We start from the raw sequence: 23,937 nt of genomic DNA, 5'->3' as shown, positions 1-23,937 counted from the left end.
TCAGAAAGTAATTTTCAGGATACCTAGGCTCAAATCTAACTGCTGACACTTAGTAGCTATGAGGCCTTAGGCAAGTCACTTAATCTGCCTCAGTTTCTTCAACTACAAAATAATGAAAACAATACTACCTACTTTTACAGGGTGGTTGTTAGGAAAAAATAAAATATTTTTAAGGCACTTTACATTCCTGGTACCTAGCAAATAATGCTTGGCACATCATACAGAAACTGATTAGAGAGGTAGGGCAAGAATGGGAACTGGACCCGAGAATTAGAGAATCAGCTGATTTGGGTTGATGACTTCACTGTTACTTACTAGAATTAAAGAGTTGCCTAGAACACTAAGGTTAAGTGATGTGCCTACGATGATATAGTCATCCTGTGCCAGAATAGGAACTTGAATGTGTTTCCTTGACTTTTAAGACCAGTTCTTTTATCATTGTTCCTCTGAAATAGTAGTAAAACAATAAAAGATTTTAAAATTCTATACTGATTAGAAAGATTTAAAATAATATTTGTTTAAAACTACAATTTTCCAATTCTCAAAAAAATAATTGCAACTTATTAAGAACTGCATAAAAGAATTTTTCAAATCCCAAGTAGAGATGTAATTTTAACTTCACATTCAGCAAATTGGCAAAAATGACACAAAAATAGGAAGCCAATAATGGAAGGGCAGTGATACAACAAGCACACAGACACATTGGTGTGAATTGGTCAAACCATTCTGAAAAGATAATGTAGATCTACGTTAAGAAAATAAATGAAATTACCACTCTTCTGAATTAATGGTAGGCATGCATCTGACAAGAAAATAAATGATAAAAAGAAGTCTCTATATACATTGATATAGTCATGCCGGAACCTTATTTGGAAGCAAAGAAATTGGAAACAAAATACATGGCAATCAATTGGCTAAACAAAGTAATGCTGCATGAAGTGGATTAGAACAGTGCTAAAAGAAAAGATGTATATGATTAATACACATAACCAGAGATACATTTTAAGACCTTAAACAAAATTTGGAACTCTGTCGAAAGGGCAATAAATCTGTATGTAGCCTCTCATCCCACAATACCACTACATAACTGTATCCCAAAGAGATCCTGAAAAACAGGAAAAGTCTCACATGTATAAAAATATAGCAGTTTTTTTTGCAATTGCAAAGAATTAGAAATTGAGGGAACATCCATCAATTGGGGAATGGTTGAAAAAGATATGGTATATGAACATTATGGAGTACTATTGTTCTGTAAGATATCATGAATGGTTGGACTTTAGAGAAGCCTATAAAGACTTGCTTAAAATGATGTTGAGTGAAGTGAGAGGAACCTAGAGAGATCCAGAAACAAGAGAGATTTATATCCACAAAGGAATAGCCAAAATATTAGATGAGCCTGTGAGGGAATATTAATCAACGGTAGGAAACAATAAATATAAATAAGATAGGGGGAAATGTAGGTGAGGTGAAAACAAAAGATTTCAATAAAAATTGACTTCAAAACCTTCAAAAAGTATTTTGATCTGGGTCTATGATTTAATTAGTGCAGGGACTACTGATGAGGGAAAGAATTCAATCTATGAAGGAAAATGTTTAAGAACAAGGCTTAGAGAAATGTTTTGGGGGCTGAGATGTGACTAGGCCAGAGTCAGAAAGTCAGGATAACTTAAGCAGAAATTAGTCCCAGACTTTGCTTAAATTCACTTTTCCCTCAAATCCACCATTGCTCCTGAGGGGGAAAAAAAATTAATCCCTCTGAATGATATGTAATTGGAAAAATCCCTATAAAAATTATCTAGGGTCTGGGGAGGCAAGGTGGCACAGTGGATTGAGCACCGGCCCTGCAGTCAGGAATACCTGAGTTCAAATCTGACCTCAGACGTTTAATAATTACCTAGCCGTGTGGCCTTGAGCAAGCCACTTAACCCCACTGCCTAGCAAAAATTAAAAAATAAAAAAATAAATAAAAAATAAATTATCTAGGGTCACACATAACTCTAGTACATGGATGTCTGTAAAAAAATAATCTCAAAAATTGTTGCTCAAAATTGTCCAAGTGCTGAAAGGGGAGAATATGGCAATATGTAATTCTTTTTATGAAAAAGACAAGAAGCCTGGAAAGGTAGATAAGATGTATATATCTCAGTCTATGTGATTACATGGGAGAAACTGTCTCTTCTTTTTATGAGCAGTTTTCAATAAAATATAGCATTACTTGTTTTCCTGTTAGAGCCTGTGCACATTACTGGAAATATAAGATCTTAACCTAATAAGGATAAATTGACCTGATGAAATAGGAAACCGTTTAGGAAGATTTTCAATAGTTCAAGGGTGGATAAGATGGTAGTTGTAGAAACTAGCTAGATCATTGCAAAGCATTCCCTAAGATGAGTGGGAATAAAAAACATAAATTAGTGTAGTGTTATACCAGTAAATGTAAATGTAGAGAAAAAGGTTACTTACCTGCAACGAACTGGTTGTAAGACCTTCTGGGACTGACTATCTTAAATCTGAGAATTCTATTATCTAAAATTCCTATAGCTTCATATTCAGAGATTCTCTAAAAGAGTAACTTAGGGAACATTCTCTTAGATTCCAATAATGTTGAGGAGTGTTTCATTCACCAAAAGGCAAAAGTAAGTTAAAAAGGTTTACTGGGATTCAGAGAAATATTTATTTCCATTTACTCTATGGGTAAGTTGTGAAGATACTATGGCAGACATGATAAAGAAGTAAATTTAAAACTATGTGATTTTAAAATTAATTTTCCCTAGTAGTCATAACCTAATTAGATTTAGAAATCATTTTTTACTAAGTAAATAAAGTGACATTTAAGTGAATTTGGATTTCTGTGAAGACTGGTTAAAAAAATCTCCGCTAGTTCTACCTTTGGTTGTATAATCTCTGGAGAACTAGTACTCTTCTTTATCTTTTCAACTTACTTATCTTGTATATACTATCTTTCTTGCACTTAGTATACTTTGGTTGATCTATTACCTGCATCTGGGTCATTTTTTAAAATTAAAGTTCATATTTTAATAATCAATTTCTTCTCACATTTATTAAAGCAGAGATTATTGTGAAAAATGAACTTTAAAAATACAATTCAAATAGAATAAACTAGGATGAATTTGTTTCTCTTCTGTAAAATTTTTGATATCATATAAATATATAAAATTTTAAGTATTTTTAATCATGAAATTACAGTAAACTATGATAATAGTCACTTAAAGAAAATTAATCTTGCATTCTTTTCCCTTTAATTTAAAGGCATCAAGCAGTGAATTACATACTAGTAGGAAAAAAACTAAGCTGAATTTAGAGATTGTCATGATTTTACTTTTGCTGCCCTCTGGGTTTATATTAATTTCTTTTATTTTAAAAGGGAATGAAAGAAAAGAAAGAATAAAACTATTCATCATGATTTTGAACTTTGTGTTAAAAAAATTTACCAGTCTTCAAGAAATTCTAGAACCTGCTCTCTTCAGTCAAAATTTAAGAAATTTAAAGTATGTACCTTGTACCTTTATCCTCTAAGCCAGAACTGTCCAACATTACTTTTAAAAGTTTTTATTGAAACAATAGACAATATATTTCGTTTTCCATTTTAGTGAGAGCTCTATGGTAGCTCAGCTACTGCATTAAATGGTAAGTTTAAGAAATGAGTGCAGTATATGGCCCAATGACCATATTTTGGACAGCCCTGCTCTAAGCCTAATTGTATAGTTACTAAGTTGTTATAATAAAGCTTGTCATAACATTTGGACTAAAAGTATATAATGTTCAAAGTTCTTACAAGTAATTAAATTGTATTCCATGAATTCTGAAACATAAGAAACAATGTGAGATCTATTGAATGATCTCTAAAATTCTGTGATGTACCCTGTAAGAAGATGTATTCATCCACAGACCCAGAAAAAGATAGATTCAAGGACTAATCCTATATGTTAAAGGTATTGCTATAAAGAATTACACTCAGTAAAACAAACAAAAAAAAGTGATCCTAAGATATCCACAAAAATTGCTAGATATATTTAAAATAACATGATCATGAAATAGAGAATTTCATTTTAATTTATATTTTAAATGGTTTTAACTAATGTGATGAGTAAGCTGTATTTCAAACCAAAGTAAAGCAATACTACTACTAACAAACTTGACTACTAAATTGGTTTCAAAGAGAATCCAAATTTTACCAGTATAAATATTAATAAGAAATATTCTAATACAGTCAAACATCAGAAAACAAAGTAGAAATTGAATGATTTTTCATGTCATGAATACAGAATTTTTCCAAGTTTAAGAAGCAACCAGAAAAGTCAAAATCTGTACTCTAATAGAAGTGATGCAAAGTACTTAAATCTTTCATGCAGTACAGATTTCAATGCATAGCTGTCATTACATAGAATAAAATTAACATTAAAAGAACCATAACAAACTGCACCTTAAAATACTCAGTTTTTTCTTTTATTTTTTCAGGAATGAGATAGGAGTTTTAAAGGGCTGCAAACATTAATGCATTACACATAATATGATATGAGCTATTTAAAAACAAAAAAAGGAAAGAAAAGCTCAAACATTCTGCCAGGCAGAAATGCAAAACAATTTGAAATCTAGCACTGATCCTTCAATTCAATGCACAAATTCTCAAAGTTCATAATATTTAGCAACTTCTAGAGAATTATTAAAGAAATTCTCTCAACCATAGCAGTTTTCTTTTGTCTCATAAAAATTAATAAACTTTCTAAAATAAGAAAGTCTAAGGTTTCTTAAGGATCAGTACAAGTTTCTTGGATAAAAGGGTATTGGTAGATAAGCTTTAAATAGAATTAACGCCAAATGCAAAACCTAGCATACTGTAGGTCCCAACAGTGAAATTTATACATAGTAATATAGCTCCTACAAAATTTGCTTCATACCACACTTCTGAATTTTAACAATTACCCTCATGAGCAAGATTTATTACATTACAAATCAAAGCATACCTAATTTTATGTAAGATGAACATAAATTTTCGTTACGTTTTTTAGTCTGAATTCAAATTGAGAAATAATTTCCTGGGACATTTAACAATCACAACATTAGATACTTTACGTGTGCAATCAATTTAATTAGATTATTTAAAATATTTTCCAATAGTTTTAAATATTAAAAAGAAAATATTTTTTGACTAATCATTATCACAATTATTCAGTAATTACATGGTAACTATTTTATCGATAGACAAAGATTATTACATGGACATCATTTATATTTGCAAAACTATTTTCAGGAAATAATGGTTATTAAACATTATTAGTTCCCCCACAAAGATTTCTCATTTCCTCCCCACAAGTAGTTCTTATCTAGAACTATAAAAAATAGTTAGTTGGTTTGCTTAAATGTAAAATAGAACAATAGTAGATGGACCTACAGTAATAGTTAGTGCTGCAGAAGCTAATGATGTCATAAAGCCAAGGAGAAATATTGTGAATACCATGCAGTTTTACTTAACTCACCTGACAGAGGTGTATAACCATTCTCTAGGAGCAGAGATGCATGCACAAAAGTAAGAATATGATTGCAAGTAACAGACTTTCACAAAATAAAAATATAACACTGAACTTCAAAATGAAGAATGGACACCATGGTGAGGTCACAAAACTAAAACAATTTTAGACTCCTCACCTCTCGCTTTGCAAGTAGCACATTTGGAACAATATGTGGTAAGCAACGTCCCAACATTAACATGACATTTTTTTCACTGTCAGCAATTCGGGACACCTGAGAACAAAAGATACAATATTATATCTAAATGTGTGTGTGTGTGTGTGTATGTGTGTGTATTTTTCATGTTCTTTGAAATAAATTTTGCACTAATGCTGACATATCTAATTCAAAAACCTATCTGTTCAATAGTGCATAAACAAAAATAACACTTTATGTATCAATTTCCTTCAGTTATTTTTAAAGCACAAAATCTGAAAGATTTGAGAACTATTGATTTAAAGTTATAAAAGTTTATTGAATCAAATGAATGATATTTACTTGAAATACAGACTTATCAAAGACTTAAAAAGCAATAGCTCTTGTGGGAGAACAGATACATAAAACTAAAACCATGGAACAGTCTATTTTAGAAGAATAGTAACAAAGACACCTGATGAAAGTGTTATAAAGGAAAAAGTTACCTCTGATCCTAAACGACTATCTGCTGACATCCGACAAAAAGATAATAGTGCCTGGTGGAAAGCAGGTGATAATTTCCTAGAAATAATAACAGAGCATAACAACAAAAAAAAATCAATGAGTTAAACAATGAAACTTATAAAGAAAATATGCTGATAATAGAATTAAATATTTTAAAAGATAATTTGTCACCTGTTTGAGATTGATACTATCTTTTTTATGCTCCTTTCCAAACCCCAAAGTTTAAAGCCCTACACAAGTGACTGCTGGGAAAGTTTGGCAGGAAAGGAGTATGGGTAGTGAGATGAGGAAAATCAAATTTGAGTTGTAAAGGCAATGAAAATTGGGTCTGAAGCAGTGTGAATGCTGGAATATGATAGGATGGCTAGTTGGAAATATTAGTGAAATCTCTCAGTCTTAATTTAGTTATTAGTGTGGATGAGTCATAAATGACTGACAATAAGGTTTTCCAATTCAGAATGACCTCAGTAGGTTGGTCCTTAGAACAGTAAGACTGAATGATGTATTAGGAGTTTAGAACCTAAGAAGCACTTGATCTCTGCAACTGGACTGTGGATATTGGAAGAACAAGGCATACCATACAAGAACTAAAACAATTGCAAAAGAAAGTGCAATATAGACTTGGAAGTTTAAAATAATTTCTAATTTATAAAACTATTGCTCTCCTTAAGAACACATTTAATACATAGCAGGTATACATAATTATAAATGTTACATATATGTTTTCTTTTTAAAAAAGTTAATCTCTTATATGATTTTAAAAGTGGCTACAGTTCAATGTTTCAAACAATTAGTAGAAGAGGCTCTTTTACTTATAAGAATTTTGAACATAATAGTTGAAACCATGTTTTTTTGGGGGTAACCCTAAAAACATTCAAAAGAAATCTCAGCAATTGCTTAATTAGCAATCAGTTTATAGCAACCAGAAAAATTATTATAAGGAATATACTCATTTCTGGGCTAAGTGAATCAAATTAATATTAATATGCAAAAATTTTGCAGAAAAACCTTACACTTTTACAAGTATTCTCAAGGATAATATATTAAGCACTACATACTTAAAAGAGTAAGTCTAATTACTTTTTAAAATTTTTTTTTTTGCAAAGAAAATGGGGTTAAGTGGCTTGCCCAAGGCCACACAGCTAGGTAATTATTAAGTGTCTAAGGCCACATTTGAACTCAGGTACTCCTGACTCTAGGGCCGGTCCTTTATCCACTGCACCACCTAGTCGCCCCCAGTAAGTCTAATTACAAAGTGGCTTTCCATTTTAAATATTACATTTTAGTATCAAATACTAAAAAGTCCTACATGTTACTGAACTGTAGGGAACTCGTTTGAATGAAGGTTGCTATCACTTTCTCCTTTTCCTGTTTGTAACCTATTTCAAAATGAAATGGAAGATGATCAGGGTAGATATATCCTCTTAAGTTCAGTTAGGATCAGCCTTTTAAAGGGAATGGCAAAATATTCCCTAGACAATGTCAAAAGAATTAATATCCTGCATTACTCACCCAAATTACTTAATTTAGCAGCAGTCTCCAGTTCTATCTTAATTATATATTTACATTCTGCAGAAGGCCATTCCCATTTCCCTTTCCCAGTTGCTGGAATCTTTCCTTCTGGAAGGTACCTGCTTATGTACCTTGTTATTTATAGGTCTCTCACATTAGAATATAAACTCCCTGAGGAAAGGTGCTCCTTCTACAATTTATTGTGACCCAGTGTTTAGCATAGTATTGGTCACATGATAAGAGTTTAATAAAAACTTGTTGATTGACAAGAATGTTTAGAAAGTGAAGAGTGAATAGAGGGGTAATATTTATTACAAAATCAACATATTAATGATTGTAATTTAAAAAACTGAAGGAGATTTTTGAAAAATACTATCCAAAATGAATTCAATACTGTTTATTACATTAGAAATAAAAGTATGGTAAAATCAATCATTATTTTTTTCAGTGCTCAGGTAAGTAATTTTTTTTCCTCTCCTACATTTCAGCTTATAAAGATTTATGAAATTGAAGACATATTATAGGCAAAAAGACAGTGTTTTGAGTTTCATTTTATAGTATAAAGCTTGGTTATGCAAAGTAGCAGAAATACCATGCAAAAGTAGTTTGATGCAAAATTACTTTTATATCATTAGTATATTTATTAGTAGGATTTATTTTTTCCCAATCAATTCAACAAGTATTTATCAAATTACAAATACATATCTAATACTATGTTCTATAACAGACATGTGACTACAACACACACACACACACACACACACACACACACACACACACACACATACACACACACACACACACACACAGTTTGCTACCTGAAATAAAACCAGATGTACAACTGAAACTTTCAAAAGATTATCAAGGCAGAAAAAAAATTCACACTAACCTATTTGGTTTATCAAAGTGCACTGTGTCTTTGTTTGATGAAGAATAAGATGGCATTCTTTCCCTTTCTTTTCTTGGAAGAGAATTTGAGTCATTTACTTTAGGAATCTGGGCATCTGTTTCATCTGATACTGAAAGATTAATATCCTTAGTTTGACCCTTATCTGAATTCTTCATGTCTAAGTACTGTTCACTGTCTTCAGGGATTCTGTGAGGGAATTGGTCCAAAGAGGGATGGTCTGTATCACGAACCACGGAGAAGGAAAAATTCTCATTTTTGAGGATGTCCATTTCACTGTAAGAGAAAAAAGAAATTTCCATAGGCAAATTTACTCTACCAAATTTTGGCAAAGTCAAAAACTATTTAAAAAATAACATAGAAAAAAGCTCTTGATTAAATTAAGCTATACCACATATGGTGAAGTTATATATTTTAGTTATGACTATAATTGATGAAAAAGGAAGAGAAAGTCATCTTATTTCCTAGCAAAGTAAGCGTTAATCAGTTCCCTTACTTGGGACTAGTTGTTCTCTTACTGTTTTTCAAGGTAATTACAACTACAATGAAGAATGTACTCAATAATATGATTTTTCAAAATGCAATTTTGGTTACTACGATGAAATCAAATCTCAACTCTCATGTTACCCTCAAAATTCAATGAAATCAGAGCATACATACCTCTCTAGTCTTCTGATTTGTTCCATCAGAGACCACTTCTCATTATTTAATAAACTAATTTTATCTTCTAGCTTCTGTACTATCAAGCAATTCTAGAACCAATGAGAAAAAGATTCTGGTTTATACAGTTAAATATATGTAAACATAAAGACTTTCTGAAGACAGAACAGTTAATGTTCCTTACCTCTACAGGCTGTGGGGTTTCAAATGAAGGAAGGCTACCTAACACTGGGGTAACAGCCTCTAACTCATCTTCTTCTACTCCACTTGCCACATCTACAACATCTTTCACAGTTACTTGATGGTTTCCAAAGTCACGGTAGAGTTGTAACAAGTCCGGAGGTTTTGGAATGTTCAATCCTACATCATCCCACAATTCAAAATCCTTGAAAAGGGTCCAAAAAAAAAAACAACAACTAGTTATATGACACATTTTGTCCTACAAATAAACTTTATTTTAAACTCACCATAAAATTACTTTTGCTGTAGATCAGAAGTATATAAGCTCATGTACAAGTACTATGTCTAATATGCATTTTGCTTCCCCTATAACACTAAGCATATTAGTAAACAACCAGTAGATATTCAGTAAATTACTGTCAACTGAGGGACAATTAAAGCAGAGTTGATCTGGGATCTTAGTGAATGTATGTATTTAACTTTAAAAAAAAGGAATTCATAAAGCATTTAGGATAAGGAACCTGAATTCATTGTTAAAAGAAATATACTTGAATATATTTATTTAGATTATGATGAATCATAGAATTTAAAGCTGAAACAATCTTCATATTATGAATGAGGCTTAAGGCCCGAAAAGCTAAGTAACTTGCCAAAAGACAAATAGACAGTAACTGGAAGGGGCCAAGATTTAAACCTAGACCACTGACTTCAAATACTGTTTTTTTTTTAAACCACATAATTTTTCCAGTATTGTCTTCCCCTATTTTTCATGTAAACATTTGGCATCAATTTCTCTATTAACTCTGACCATCAGGTAGGTGGTATTGCAGTTCCAAAAGATTACCTCTTAAAGACGTTGATTAGAAATTTTTGTGTCAAATTAAATCAAATTCTTTGATGAGTGAGAAAAACAAAAATATAATTTAGGAAACTAATGCTTTCAGAAGGTACTCAGAGAAATAAGCTGCTTATTTATCTATATTACTTATGTGAGGTATAACTATAAAGCTATCAGACTGGTTGTTCAATAACTATGCCAAAATTAAATATGAAAAGGTTTGGTTTAAGCTTGATAGCACACAGTTTGAAGACAAGGTATTACATTTATTTCCATTATCAATACACTGTTAAAATATTTTTTCTAACTATCATTGGTGTCTGTGCACATTCCTCTGTATGTCTTCATTGAGAACTAATCCTAATTCTCTGAGGGAAAGGCCAAAATTAATTTAGTATTATTTAGTTCTAGTGAAACTCAATAACAGTTTTGGTCAAGATGTAACTTCAAAGTAATAAGAAAAGTATACTTGGATGGTAAATAATTACAAAGGAGAAGTTCAAAAGAAAAACAACTGAACCACATAGATTTCCACAGTCTGACTTCAAAGGTCAATTTTTTTTTTAACATATTAGTACTTTACATAAATACCTTATACTTATTGGTTCAAACCATTATTTGTTAGAATGCTGATTTCCTAACACTATTCTGAGAGCACATTTTGAATAAAAGATAATGAAGGGAATATCTGATCTCACACTCTCCCAAAAAAGTCTAATGAAGCTTTCTTTGCTTTAAAAAAGTTGACTAGGGGTGGCTAGGTGGCACAGTGGATATAACACCAGCCTTGGAGTCAGAAGTACCTGAGTTCAAATCCAGCCTCAGACACTTAATAATTACCTAGCTGTGTGGCCTTGGGCAAGCCACTTAACCCCATTTGCCTTGCAAAATCCTAAAAAAAAAAATAAAAATAATAATAATAATAAAAAAATAAAAAAGTTGACTATATGTTCTTAAAAACTTAATCTCTGACTTAAATTTAGCCAAATTGCCTTTACAAAGAAGTAGTCTAGTATAATTCTACTGGATTCACAAATTTTTTTTATCTTATATCACAATAAAACTTTAAATAAAAGCATGTCAACTATTTTATTTAAGTACTACTCTATATTAATCAAAGATGCACGACAACTACAGCAATTAAAACTAGTTAGAAGTTAAACGTAATAAAGACTACCTTAGTTTTAAATTATAGCCCAAGAAATGATACAATTTTCAAGATGACCTGCATCATCTTCTCTAAAAGATGGTTTGATTTACATAATTTTAGATGGTGAACATATTTTATACCAAGAGTGCAACTAATGTATCAGTGACACATTCTTAAGTTAAAGCAGTAGAGGATATAATCAATATCATGCAAATGGTAAAAAGGATAGAAATATATGCCCAATGAACAAACACAAAGTTGTTAAACATTAAAAGTACAATCAAAAATTAAAATACAGAAAAAATACTGTTGACTATTTTCCTAAGCAGATCATATATAGTTGGTCAGCCTAATGACTTTATAGCAATCCCATACTATATCTCCTATAATTAACATTTTCTCTATTTCTTATTTGGTTGGTTATTTCAAACATGATTAACTTGTCATGTAATTGTATAGCAGTATTTATATCAGATTGTACAGTTCTTAGCAGAAGAGGTATTCTAATATTTAATTGTTTTACCTGTCAGTTTTAACTGCCCCCCAAAAAGTGAAGATATTATAATAAGGTAAAGTTTTGAGAAATGTTACACAAGGTGAAATGTATTATCTTGATAAACTATAGGAAAACATCAAAAGAATCATGAGATTGTTTCATAATTTTTGTGGAAAAAACAGCCTTGAATTAAGGCAATGGTCAAAAGATCTGCCACAAACTATATGATGTTTACCTTTCTAAAGAGGATCAAAGATAAAACTAACCCTGCTAGGAATTTAGCCTAGTGAGTTAAAATATTCCAAAGATTACCTTTTCCCAGTTTTACAAGGATTTTGTCCTGTTAATAATGAATAGACTTTTAAATCTCTTGGATCCTATTCAGGGGTTAAAAAGTTTGTAATCCTCAATTTAAAATAAAACATTTTTTTTCTTTTTTTTCTCACCCCAATCTGATATTAACTGCTAGACATTCAAATATATGTCTGGGTAGCCAATTTTAAAAGCAACAACAATGATAACACTGAAACAACATAAACTAGAACTCTGTTATATGAAGAAAATTTTTTAGTAAAAGCTATAGTCTTCACAAGGTAAAAAGGCAAGTAACATGTGAACACATGGACTTCATGCATTGCATGGCCCTCATTTTGTCAAATATTCCACCCACAGAGGAAAACTATTCAGTTTGAGAGGTTCACAAAAAGGAAAAAAGGGAAAAAGGGAGATAGGCCCTGTGTGCTTGGGACTAATGAAAGGTAGGAAGAATTTCTAGGGAGCTTCTGAGAGCCACATGAAATAGAAATAATGAAGCATCTTAAATATTAGTCACAGAATCAAAACATTAGCTAGTGCTTTGCAGTTATCTAAATGTCTGAAAATTTCTATATGAGAAGAAACTCCCCATAACCAACTTCAGTAAGCCAATTTCAGGGATACTTAATAAGAGAAGCAAGCAACAAATATAAATTTCTCAGGCTGCACTACAAGTCCATTTATTTTTTCTATCCTCAAACAGAAAGGTGGGTGGGACATGACTGGTCATCATCTTCAGGGAAATAACAATGATTTCATGTGCCAACTGTGGGAATGCTAAGTCTGAATAAAAGAAGGCTAAGTATTTTAATGTTTTTTCCTTATAGGTATAATTTTATTATAACCTGTTCATCATTTGAAGAGCTCTCCTTTGAATGTTCTCTAAGTTCTTCAGAATTCTTCTTTATGCCAGAATGGTAGTTCCTGAGTCCAAAGTGGAGCAAAAACAGGGCTTTAGGTGCCACTTTCTCACCCTTTTTCCCCCAACATATCTTAAAAAGATAATCTCACAGGTTTGAGTCTGCCAATATTATCCTAGAGTGGACCAGCTCAGTTGTGAACATTTTGTAGATGCCCAGGCCAAGACCAGTTTTAATCTACAGAGCCCTGAGTGGACCCCTTTGTACAGGACTGGCCCTAAGGTTTGGCCTCTCTAAGACAAGTAAAAAAGAGAAAATTCTGGGAGGTCCTAGAATACAAGTTAATTCCAGAACAAATCTAGATTCTTAGAGTAGAGACTATAAGCATGATATCTGCACCAGGCTTTCTGTCTATAAAAGAATTTGAAATATTACAGTAGTCCAGGGACACACAAACAATAAATCCCTATGTAGTCTGCGAAAATTCTGCCCCCTCCACCCCACCCATTTCTATTTGTCCCCCCCCCCCCTTTCTATTTATTAGGCTATAATGCTAATGGGATTCAAGGATGAATATTTATTTGTAGAAGAAGATAGTGATCCAACACAGTTGATGCTGATATCTTTGCTTATATGATTCACAACAAATAGCGATTAAAAATTTTAAGAAAAATTCTTTCTGTCCCTGCAGGGTACGTCTTACTTTAGTATGTTAAGCAAATTTTTGCACAGAATAGAAGCTATATATGTTAAGTTTCTAAGGGAAGGAGGTGACATATTATAGGTGACTTTTTGGGTGAACAATCAGGTAACAGAGACATAAAACCACCCATTTTTCAAAATTTACGATGGATTATTCAAACTTTACCTGATCATCATTTTCATCAGAAAAAGTTATTGATGTAAGTTTGTAGTTATTCTTTAGTAAAAATTCATTCACTAGGAAGTTTAGAGCTCTCTTTTCAAGAGGTTTGATTGGTTCCTAGAAATAAAAAATAAAAATAACATCATAAGTCTTTTTTCTCAATCATTTGTTCTATCATTCAATAAAAGTTATTTATGTACTTTTCTGTAACAAACTGCCTACCTGAATTTCAGGACTTGATTTGTAATTTTTTCGTTCCTGTAAAGGAACTTCATTTTCTGGGGGAGAAGAAATATACAAACACACTTTAGGATATCTATGATAAGAAAAAAATCTCAACTAGTTCTACATTGTTAAATTATAAAGTCTAAAGAAAAGTTTTATGTACACCACCTGCAGCCTGTGTCAGGTTGGCTCGGAGGGCCTGAATGGTCTCCTTGGCTTTCCGTAGTTCAAACTCCAGGACTGGACAGGGATTTGGATTAAACACACACAGGCATCCAACCAAGAAAAGGGAAACAAAAATAAAAAAATAAAAAGCAAGGATGGGTATGAAAAAAAAATACAATTTGTATTGAAAACAGAAAGCATGCAATCTTTATGGAACTCATGAAAGCATGCAGCAGAGTTGGTCTGAAAGCAAACTGGTGAACATTTTCCATAGCATTACTAGTATTCTAAATAAATTGACCAAATGTTCTAGCTGTCTGACAAGGAATTGTTCTATTTTTTGAAGCAATTCTAAAATACCAAATATTTTATTGAATATTGTGACTGAATACTTCTCCCTAATTAAAAGTTAGGAAGAGAAATGAAATGTCTCCACTGATAAGATTTTTCGTGAATGATGGATTAAGTAGGTGATGCCTTAACCGCTTAAAAGTATAATATCAAAAAAGGATTAACTGAACTAACTATTTTAAAAAATAAGTATTTCAAATAATATTTAAAATAAAGATAATGGAAACCTCTTTGATAGACTAATTTTATAAATAACAATATATTTTCAAATTCTTAAATATTTCTCATGATATCTGAATTTTCCTAGTATCAAAAAAGTCCCAAAGTTTATTTTAGTTAATATTAACATATTTAATACCTAAATTATATAACTACAAGAAAACATTCAAAGAACTTTAGGGTTTATTAAAAATGAGAATACAATACAACAACTGGTTTCTCAATGGACACTATCTCAAATAAAACAAAGAAAATCATTTTGGATGTTTCTTAAAGCATAAGAAAGATATGTTTTTCTAACAGCTGTAAGGGAAGAAGAAAAGTAGTAGCTAAGAGTTCTTAATACAAAAAATTTCCACTCTCTCTCAAAGAATGTACTTCTAAGTTGACAAACTGAGAACTGGAAAGGACTGAAGGAATCACCTAGTTTGGTATTATTTTATAGTTGAGAAAAACCTGAGAGTCAGAGAGATTAGGTAATTTCCTTGATGTCACACAAGGTATTAAGTGCCTGAATGGGTATAAGAAGGCCAGTTCTCTCTAAATTCACTAAAAACACTGCATCACATGCTTTTCAAAAAGAGCTTTTCAAATGGTGTTCTGAAATCTTTCTTGTTTTATAACAACATAATTATATACTTTCATCTATGAGGAGGACAAATATATTCATATGCCTTAAGAACAAGTAAATTTTCTTTGATTCAGAAATTTCTATCATTAGTTCTGTGGTTAATTAGAACCAGATAGTCAAAGAACTCAAAGCTTTAAAAAAATTATTTATCCTTAGAAGTTACACAGATAATTAATTCTACAACTAACTGCATAACCAAAATGCAAATGTTTAGACACCATTTAGGAAATGTTTGCTATCATTTAATTTTTTTTTCTAACTAGTTTACTGAAAAATGTCTTGGTATTCATGGTAATAACTAGAAACTAAGTCTGTATGGAAAAAAGAGTTTCACTCAGTTTGCACTTAGTCATCAAAACCTTAGGATGTAACTGAATCACATCTGCTGCGTGGAAACTACTTTCTCTGATGCACAGAATTTAACTGCAGCAATGTGGAAGCATAACTAAAGATCTAATGAGAGGAAATGTGTTAATATTTCTTTTTGGTAGCTGGCAAAGCTGATCTGCAAACATTTTTGTGCAACAAAGTTAATTAATACTCTGCTGTTTGTATAAGACTACACATATATTCTTGCTATGCTCAATGGCATACAAGAAGTTTATATGGCACACCAATTCATTTTTGGACCTAAAAATTTTAACTGATTTTTGGTTGAAGCAGTACTAAGTTGTGTTTGCTATTAATTTTTTAAGTCTCTTAACACTAAGACATATTACAGAACAATTGCAGATCAGGAGTGCTCTACCCCAGAATGACAGAAATATGAAATTAAAAAAAATACTGGTTTAAACACAAACTTGAAAAAACTCAGAAATTTAACTGGAGAAAGTTAAGGTGAATTAAGAGGAAAACACTGTATGATTAGGGCACAGAAAGCCAGAAAAACCCATGTCAGACGGCAAGAATTAAATTTTTATGTACAAATACGATGTTGAATACCACAAAAAACTACAAGACTGAACAGATAGAGCCTATCAAAATAAAAGCACTCTGCTGCATGTTTCTTGTTTAGGTAATATACATTTCTCAAAAGAAAAGCTCGTTAGAAGCCATACAGCATGTCTACAGTTGATAATATATATATATATATATATACACACACACATACATATATATGTATATTTACATATATATGTAAGATTAAAATAAAAAAAATATAGACTCTGAACAGCAGTGTGATTATTAAAGATGTTAGTAAACTTACCTTTTTGCGGATTAAAAAGTTCAACTAAAACTTGAAATGAATTGGCCAATAGCAAATTCTTGAGAGATTCAATTTCAATGATTCTCAAAAAAATGTCTAATCCTCTCTACTGTTTAATGTTTAGCTACAAATAACCTTTAAACAATACGATTCTACTGAGAATAGCTTGCTATAACTTCTAATACAAATTTAAAAACTTGATACTAATACTTATTCAAGGTCACCTGAGATAATGACAAGAAAACTAATGAAACCAATGACTATTTCTGAACCAGATGTTGCAAAATAATGGCACTCTACTTCTTTGGAAAGCAGATACTCAGAACTCAATATTCTTGACAGGGAGAGGGAAAAATATGTAAATTTTATTTTAATTCAAATTAAATTGAAAGAATACCATTTCTTATTGCTCTAGCTCAATTTTTCAATTTGTACAAGGCTGGAAAAATTTATCTGCTTCTGACATTTTTAAAGACCTTCTGATTGAGCTTGCTCTTCAAACAAGTTTAAATGCTTTATGGCTTCATGATTAGAATAAAAATTTTAAATATGATGAACTCATCTTATAAGATAATGCATCCCCATCTTCTTTCATTTCATTCTAGGGTCCCAAAAAACAGGTTTCTTGGGAAGGGGGAAAAAAAACTCCAAAGGGGAAAAAACCCTAAAAAGTGGGAAGTGAGGACAAACCCTACCAAAACCCCACCAAGACTTGTTTCCTGGTATTAAATCTAAGAGAAAGACCCTACCCAATGCCTTATAAAGATGCATTATCTGGACTATTTATTTCTGTAAGTTTAGGAAAAGAATGAATTGAAAGACCCAATAAAGAGCAGTCAGGTGGCACAGTGGATAGAGAGATGGTCCTAAAGTCAGGAAAAACTGAGTTCAAATCTGCCTTAGGCAAGTTACTTAGTTGTGTGACCCTGAGCAAGTCACAAAATCTCTGCTTGCCTCAGTTCCCTTAACTGGAAAATGGAGATAATAATAGACATACCTCCCAAGGTTGTTGGGAGGATAAAATAGAATTTGTAAAGTGCTATGTAAATGATATTGTAAAGTGCAATGTAAATGTAAATAATATTATACTATTAAATATATTGCTCAATAAATACCTGCTGAATGAATAATTAAATCTGAACATTGGTTAATCCAGAGCACATTACTTTTCAGAGTTCCAATTATCAAGAAAACATTCTCCTTCTTACCACCCTGATGGCTAATCTTCCCCAAGTATTCAGCAGCTATCATACAGCAAAGGGCAGCTAGGTAAAACTGGAAAGAACATTGGATATGGAATTAGAAGACTTGGTTTCCAGTCCCATTTCTACCATTTACCAGCTAATGTGACCAACAGCAAGTCACTTAGTTTCTGTAGATCTGTTAGCTCATTTGGTAGCAAACTGACTTTGTAGTGTTTTTTGACAATCAAATGCAACAATATGTACTTTGCAAAAAAGTACATAAAAAAACTCAAACTCAGAAGCAATGGAGGTGGTAAAGAAGTTCAGAATCAGAGGATCTGTGTGACTGACATCTAGCTCCACAATCTGTGAAAGTTATTTATTACTGGGCTTTTATGATGTAAAAAGTTACTTCCAGTTCTAACTAAATTCTGTGAGCCTGTTATAAAATTGTTCTACCATTTGCATCCTCTCTCCTTCAGATCAGAGGACTTTTTTCTGTATCCAGTGCACAACTCAGAACTATGTATATTTTATATTAAAAATTGTCTGAGTTGTCTGCTAGGTACAAGGTAAACTACTGGCATATTTTCAGTTTTTTGCTATGTGGGAGAAAAAACTGAAAGGAATAGAGGTAGACATCTGGGATTGTGTTACCTTGTCTTGTATCTTGAAGGATAAAGATATAGTGGTTCTATTTTTTTTCGACATTATACATTTTTCCATATTAACTGGTTAAAATTTTAAGTAGGAATGGTTCTGTAGCAACCCTTTTAATGTCCTGAGCAGTTATTTGACAGTAAAGTCATATAGCTTAGCTTTTCTTATAGACAAATTTTTAAGAAATTTTTTTAGAATACTCATATAATTCACCGTGTTATATTTGTCAACTAATTTTAATTTGACAATGAATCAGCACAAAATCATGATAATGATCAGACTATCATTTCCAAGTTTCATAACTTTCAAAACATCTATTTCAAAAATATTTCAGAATAAGGCAAATGCATTATAAACAAAGAAGAGATCTCATATTTCTTACTGATAATGAATGTCTTCTAAAAGGAAAAGTGATTAATAGAATAAACATTAAATAAAATATAGTGCTAGATTTTAAAGGATAAGGGTAGATATTTTCTAGCTGTATAATCTTGGATAATATATTTCACCTTTTCATGCCTCAATTTCCTGATTTGTAAAATGAGAGAATTGGCCTAGGTGATTTCTGATGTGCTCTGAAAGATATGTGATATTTCACTTATAGCAAATTTATATCTATATAAAAATAAAATACTTGCATGGATATGTGTGTGTATATATATATATATATATATAATTAAAAATCATGGACAGGAAACTAACAGGGAGTATACAATTCATTTCTCTTTATTTTTACAGATAAGGAAGCTTGACACTCAGAGAAATTAACAGGTTGTTCTAAATTACATTGCTCATTAGTGACTGAGTAGGGACTAAAACCCAAGTCTCCTTACTGCCATTTATGTGCTTTCCACTAACTCCATAGTGCACTGAAAACTAGTATACAAATATAAAAGATGATTTGGGAGGAATTTTAATAAAATTGTGCATAGATTTGTATAGATTCATGTCAATGTTTTCAGTAAACTATAAATAATAGTGTTAACTTGTTTCCATTTATCTCTATGTCCTTCCCCCTCTATATTCCCTATAAGACTTTAAATTCTGGTCCAATTCTGATCTAAAGCCTATAGTTCAAATAGCTGCTTGTGTGTATTTAGAATAGTTATGTGAGATGTTTTTGAAAACATATGCTTAATGAGGCAACTCAGTAAGGATCACAAAACAATTTTTTTTGAGAAAAACATATATTAAAAAAATCCATACCTGGGTATACAAATAATGCTTTACAGCAAAATACCTTAAAATTTATAAGGGTGAATCAAGAACTATGGTCAATCTTCATAGGTATTATTTACCTGTAATGTATATATATATTAACTATCTGAATATGTAGTATTTGCAATTTCAATAATTTAAAGTTGTCAAAAGATCTGTTCATGTTTCTAAAATACATTATTTTGAAGAGACTGAAGAGATACTTAAACTCACCTTAGTTTTCCACTCACCCATGTATATTTGCTATACTTCATAGCTTTTTTGTTGACTGGGCATCAGTCACAAGCTGCTGCTGTTGTTAAGTTTCTTTCTCCTTCTAAATTTTCAACAACAGCAAAGTGTAATTGGTATCTGATGAGATTCTTGAACATAAACATCTAATCTCGTGCCAGACTATGTTTTTTCTACCATATTACTGAATGAAGTCAGTTGGTTCAATGACCAAAAAAAGTTATGTTATCTGATAAATTTGATTTCTTTTTATCTTTTCTTGTAGATCAATGACTTCTTTCAATTATGCAGACTAATGGATTAAACAAAAAAAATGCACTAGAGCAAGTATTTTTTTAAATTTGAGTGTAGTCATCTGAAACAATAATATTATTTTCTGAATCTATTTTAGCTTCAAAGGAAGAAGACTCAATACTTCAATATAATATAACCTCTCTATGGCAGCTATTACTATATATCTGTATCTTTTAACTATGTCTATATTTGTAGAGGATTTGGTATATTGTTAAAAAGGATTCCATAAATCAGAAAATGAAAATGATAAGATAAAAGATAATAGATGTGAGAAATAGAATGGGGCAGTGATAACAAAGATCAACCAGGTTCAGCACGAATCAGCATGGAAAAATTTTTGATCTATTCTCCAGGTAGATTTTTCAGGAGTAGAAAGCCATGGCTGGCTACCTTCTGTCTGTAATTCAAATTATCATCCTGTCCTAGCCTCAAGCAAAAACCTTCTTGGATATGGAAAACCTTGGCACTATGTATTAGAAAAATGTTTTTACCTCTACTGAATTCTGCAAACCATGGTACTTATGGCAACTTAGGTATAATAGAGCAATCTGAAATTTGAAATAGCAGAATTCATGAAGCTATGGAAAAAATAGCAAGTCAAGCCAGGAAATCTGGTTCTAGGGAGGTAAGCAGTAGTTTCATCCAGAGGACCTTGAATTGGAAGCTCTGAAGACTTTTTTTTTTTTACCCTGTTCTAAACATGTTTGGCAATGCACTTTTATACACTGGATGCATACATAGAAATCTATGGATCTAGGAAGAAAAATGAGCAAATTTATCAATTAAGGTCCCATTTTTATTTTCCTAATATGTCTTTGACAAAACAAGTAAATCATTCAGTGTTTGAATAAGAATATTTTTAATTTCTTGGCAGTGACATCGGATGGTTCCAAAGATCCACACAGCAATATTCCTAAATTAAGAATGAGGATTTTAAGTTGCCACTTTTCTTAATTTAATAAAAGAATATTGTTTTATAAACATGCTACCTTTTTTCCTTCACTGAAGACATTAACAAATAGTAATTTTTATACCCATACATACACAAATACATGGCTATACAACCAAGGTGCTTTCTGGCATTAATGATATATATATATATGTATACACCTAAAAATATCAAAGGTCAAGAGACATACAAAGATGATGAGATTACATACTGAAAAAGAAAGATTTTATGGAAGATGAAAGTGTGAATATATGGAACAAGACAACTATTAATTGGAAGTTGAAAAGAATGGGAGACCAGAAATTTAAAAAGTGAAAGTACACTACAGAGAATTACAACCCAATGTCTAAGCTACAAATGTTAATTACTGTAATCTAGAAAACTTGAGCATTTTCAAAAGAGCTATTATAAATGGGGCAACACTAACTTTACTAGAAAACATACACCAAATTCTTTATTTAAAATAAAGACAACCCTAACATTAAATCAATGTTGGAATAAAATGGGTCACTTCAACTATTATGCATCATGATGTGATAAGAAAGCATTTATTTCCAATTTATGATGAAAAATATATCTTCTTCAGCTCACTCAGAAAAGAAATAAGCCCTCAAAAGAAAACATTTTGTTGCTAACATTACAAACATCTTTAAGAGTTTTAACTCTTGAGAAAAAAAATATAATGGAGACATTAAGGAAAAAGAACCAAGCTACACTATGATGTTTGAAGAATGTTTAGAGTAAAAGTTTTGCATTGCCAGAGATACTTTAGAAATGATGCCCAATAAAGGAAGAGTCTACTGTAAATAAAGAAAAAAATGAATAAATCTTAGAACTCTAAGTTTGAAAAAGATCTGTAAAGATGACCAACATTTGTCTGAAGAGCATGGTCAATAATTACTGACAACATAAGGGTTGGAGAATTCCCTACACTTACCTGACAGGGCAACGGGACACATACCTGTGTTATCCATGACCTCTTCTGCCCAAGACTTGCTCAGGAAAGTCAAAAAGATTTTGTGATTTGTATGTGGTCCAATAGTAGATAACAGGACAAATTATATTTTATGTAATTATTAGTCTTTTGATGAGGTTTTAAAGCATTGGCATTGGGTAGCAGATTGGTAAAAATCTATGAAAACTGGTTATCATGCTTAAGTAAAGTTGTTTTTTGATAAACATCTTCTCTATCGCATACTTCATTTCCTTAAGAGATTTTTATAAAAAGGAAAAACTATTTCAGTGCAATTTTATTTTCCATATACCTTTTCTTTTTTAAGTCAAAGAGTTCCTTATCACATAGAGAATTGTACTTTCTGATGAGGATTTATAATCCAAAAAATTTCAAGTGCAAAGTAAGAAGTTACATTTTGTTGAGAATAAAAATAAACACTAAATTATAAAAAATTAAAATATATTAAATTCTTAATTATCAAGGTTTGGAGGTTGTGCAGGCTTTCTGTTACTTTTTTTTTCTAGCTAGGCATTTCACTATCCATAAGAAACAAAATTGATCACTACTCATTAGAAGGGACAAAAAAAAAAGGAAATGAAACTGAAATGTCAATATTAATACTTGGAAGAGTTCTAGCAAAAAATTAAGAAGTTAATGACGACTAGAGAACTGAGTCAGATGTGTGTTCTTTATTATTCTCTAACTTCTATTGCCAAAGATAATTAGCTGGTTCTAGGTAGCCTAGGGTTTATTTGCTTTTTCCTACCTGATCATGTGTCATTTTAATGGAAACACTAAAAGTGCTTCAAAAATAAATAATAGTCCTGAAATGAAAACTTGCTTATAAATATGCAAAATATCTATGAAAAATATCATTTGTGTGTTACATTATTTGAATTAACATAACATTCTAATGGAATTAATGTGGTCATGGAATTAATGTGGTCACTCATTCAATCCTCATGAATCAGTCAACTTTGCTCACTTCCCTGGCCATTCTACACTCCTACACCTATATCTCCAACTGTATATAGTTGGTTTCAAGCAGGATTTGGTGAATATGACTTTTGTCCTTTTTGTGACTTTGGCTTGTAGAACTTTGACTTCCTCCACAGAGGAAACTGTTGATAGGGACATTTCCCACAATTAAGTATTGGAAAGTCTTCTGTAACTTCTAAGTCTTAAAGAGAGTTGACTGGGGTATTGAGAGGTTAAGCGACTTGTCTAGGATCATAGAGCTAGGCATATATTGAATTCTGGTCTTCCTGATGTTGGCCCTCTATCCACCACACCAAGTTGTTTCTCATTAGCACTAGTCACAAGATGAGATTTATAGGAGTATAAATTCATCACCATCTCTGGAAACATGTTGCTAGCATCATGAAGCATAGTACATGAAATACATACAATACTTGCCATCTGAGTATCAGCCAACCTATCTGTAGGGAGGCTTTTTATCCACTAGCTGATGAGTGCCATTTGAAAGTTTCTAGTGTGCCAAAATTTCAGATCAATTTCAGTTGCTCACCTGCTACTCTCTCATCAGTCTCCCTGTTTCCATCATCCGAATATCTTGCAAAGTCCAAAGAATCAAGGGTACTGATGCTTCCAGCTCGATCTGTAAAAGAAAAAATTTGATTTAAAATACATTGTTTTCACTTTATCTGCAAAATAAA

At 31.5% G+C, this 23,937-nt stretch overlaps 1 protein-coding gene across 1 annotated transcript in view; it reads right to left on the bottom strand.

The window, feature by feature from the left end:
• The window catches only part of RELCH (RAB11 binding and LisH domain, coiled-coil and HEAT repeat containing), a 126,583-nt gene that overhangs the window by 63,358 nt on the left and 39,288 nt on the right, over positions 1 to 23,937 (bottom strand). Inside the window, exons 2-10 of the mRNA XM_074202040.1 lie at positions 23,790 to 23,879; positions 14,366 to 14,437; positions 14,195 to 14,250; positions 13,976 to 14,089; positions 9,453 to 9,653; positions 9,269 to 9,360; positions 8,591 to 8,884; positions 6,171 to 6,246; positions 5,668 to 5,763 (exon numbers count right to left, since the gene is read on the bottom strand). Of these exons, the coding sequence (XP_074058141.1) occupies positions 5,668 to 5,763; positions 6,171 to 6,246; positions 8,591 to 8,884; positions 9,269 to 9,360; positions 9,453 to 9,653; positions 13,976 to 14,089; positions 14,195 to 14,250; positions 14,366 to 14,437; positions 23,790 to 23,879 (1,091 nt within the window). The remainder of the gene's footprint in view (positions 1 to 5,667; positions 5,764 to 6,170; positions 6,247 to 8,590; positions 8,885 to 9,268; positions 9,361 to 9,452; positions 9,654 to 13,975; positions 14,090 to 14,194; positions 14,251 to 14,365; positions 14,438 to 23,789; positions 23,880 to 23,937) is intronic.

The sequence above is a fragment of the Macrotis lagotis genome, chromosome X (genome assembly GCF_037893015.1).
Source record: "Macrotis lagotis isolate mMagLag1 chromosome X, bilby.v1.9.chrom.fasta, whole genome shotgun sequence".
NCBI lineage: Eukaryota > Metazoa > Chordata > Mammalia > Peramelemorphia > Peramelidae > Macrotis > Macrotis lagotis.
This window is presented reverse-complemented; position numbering and strand designations above follow the sequence as displayed.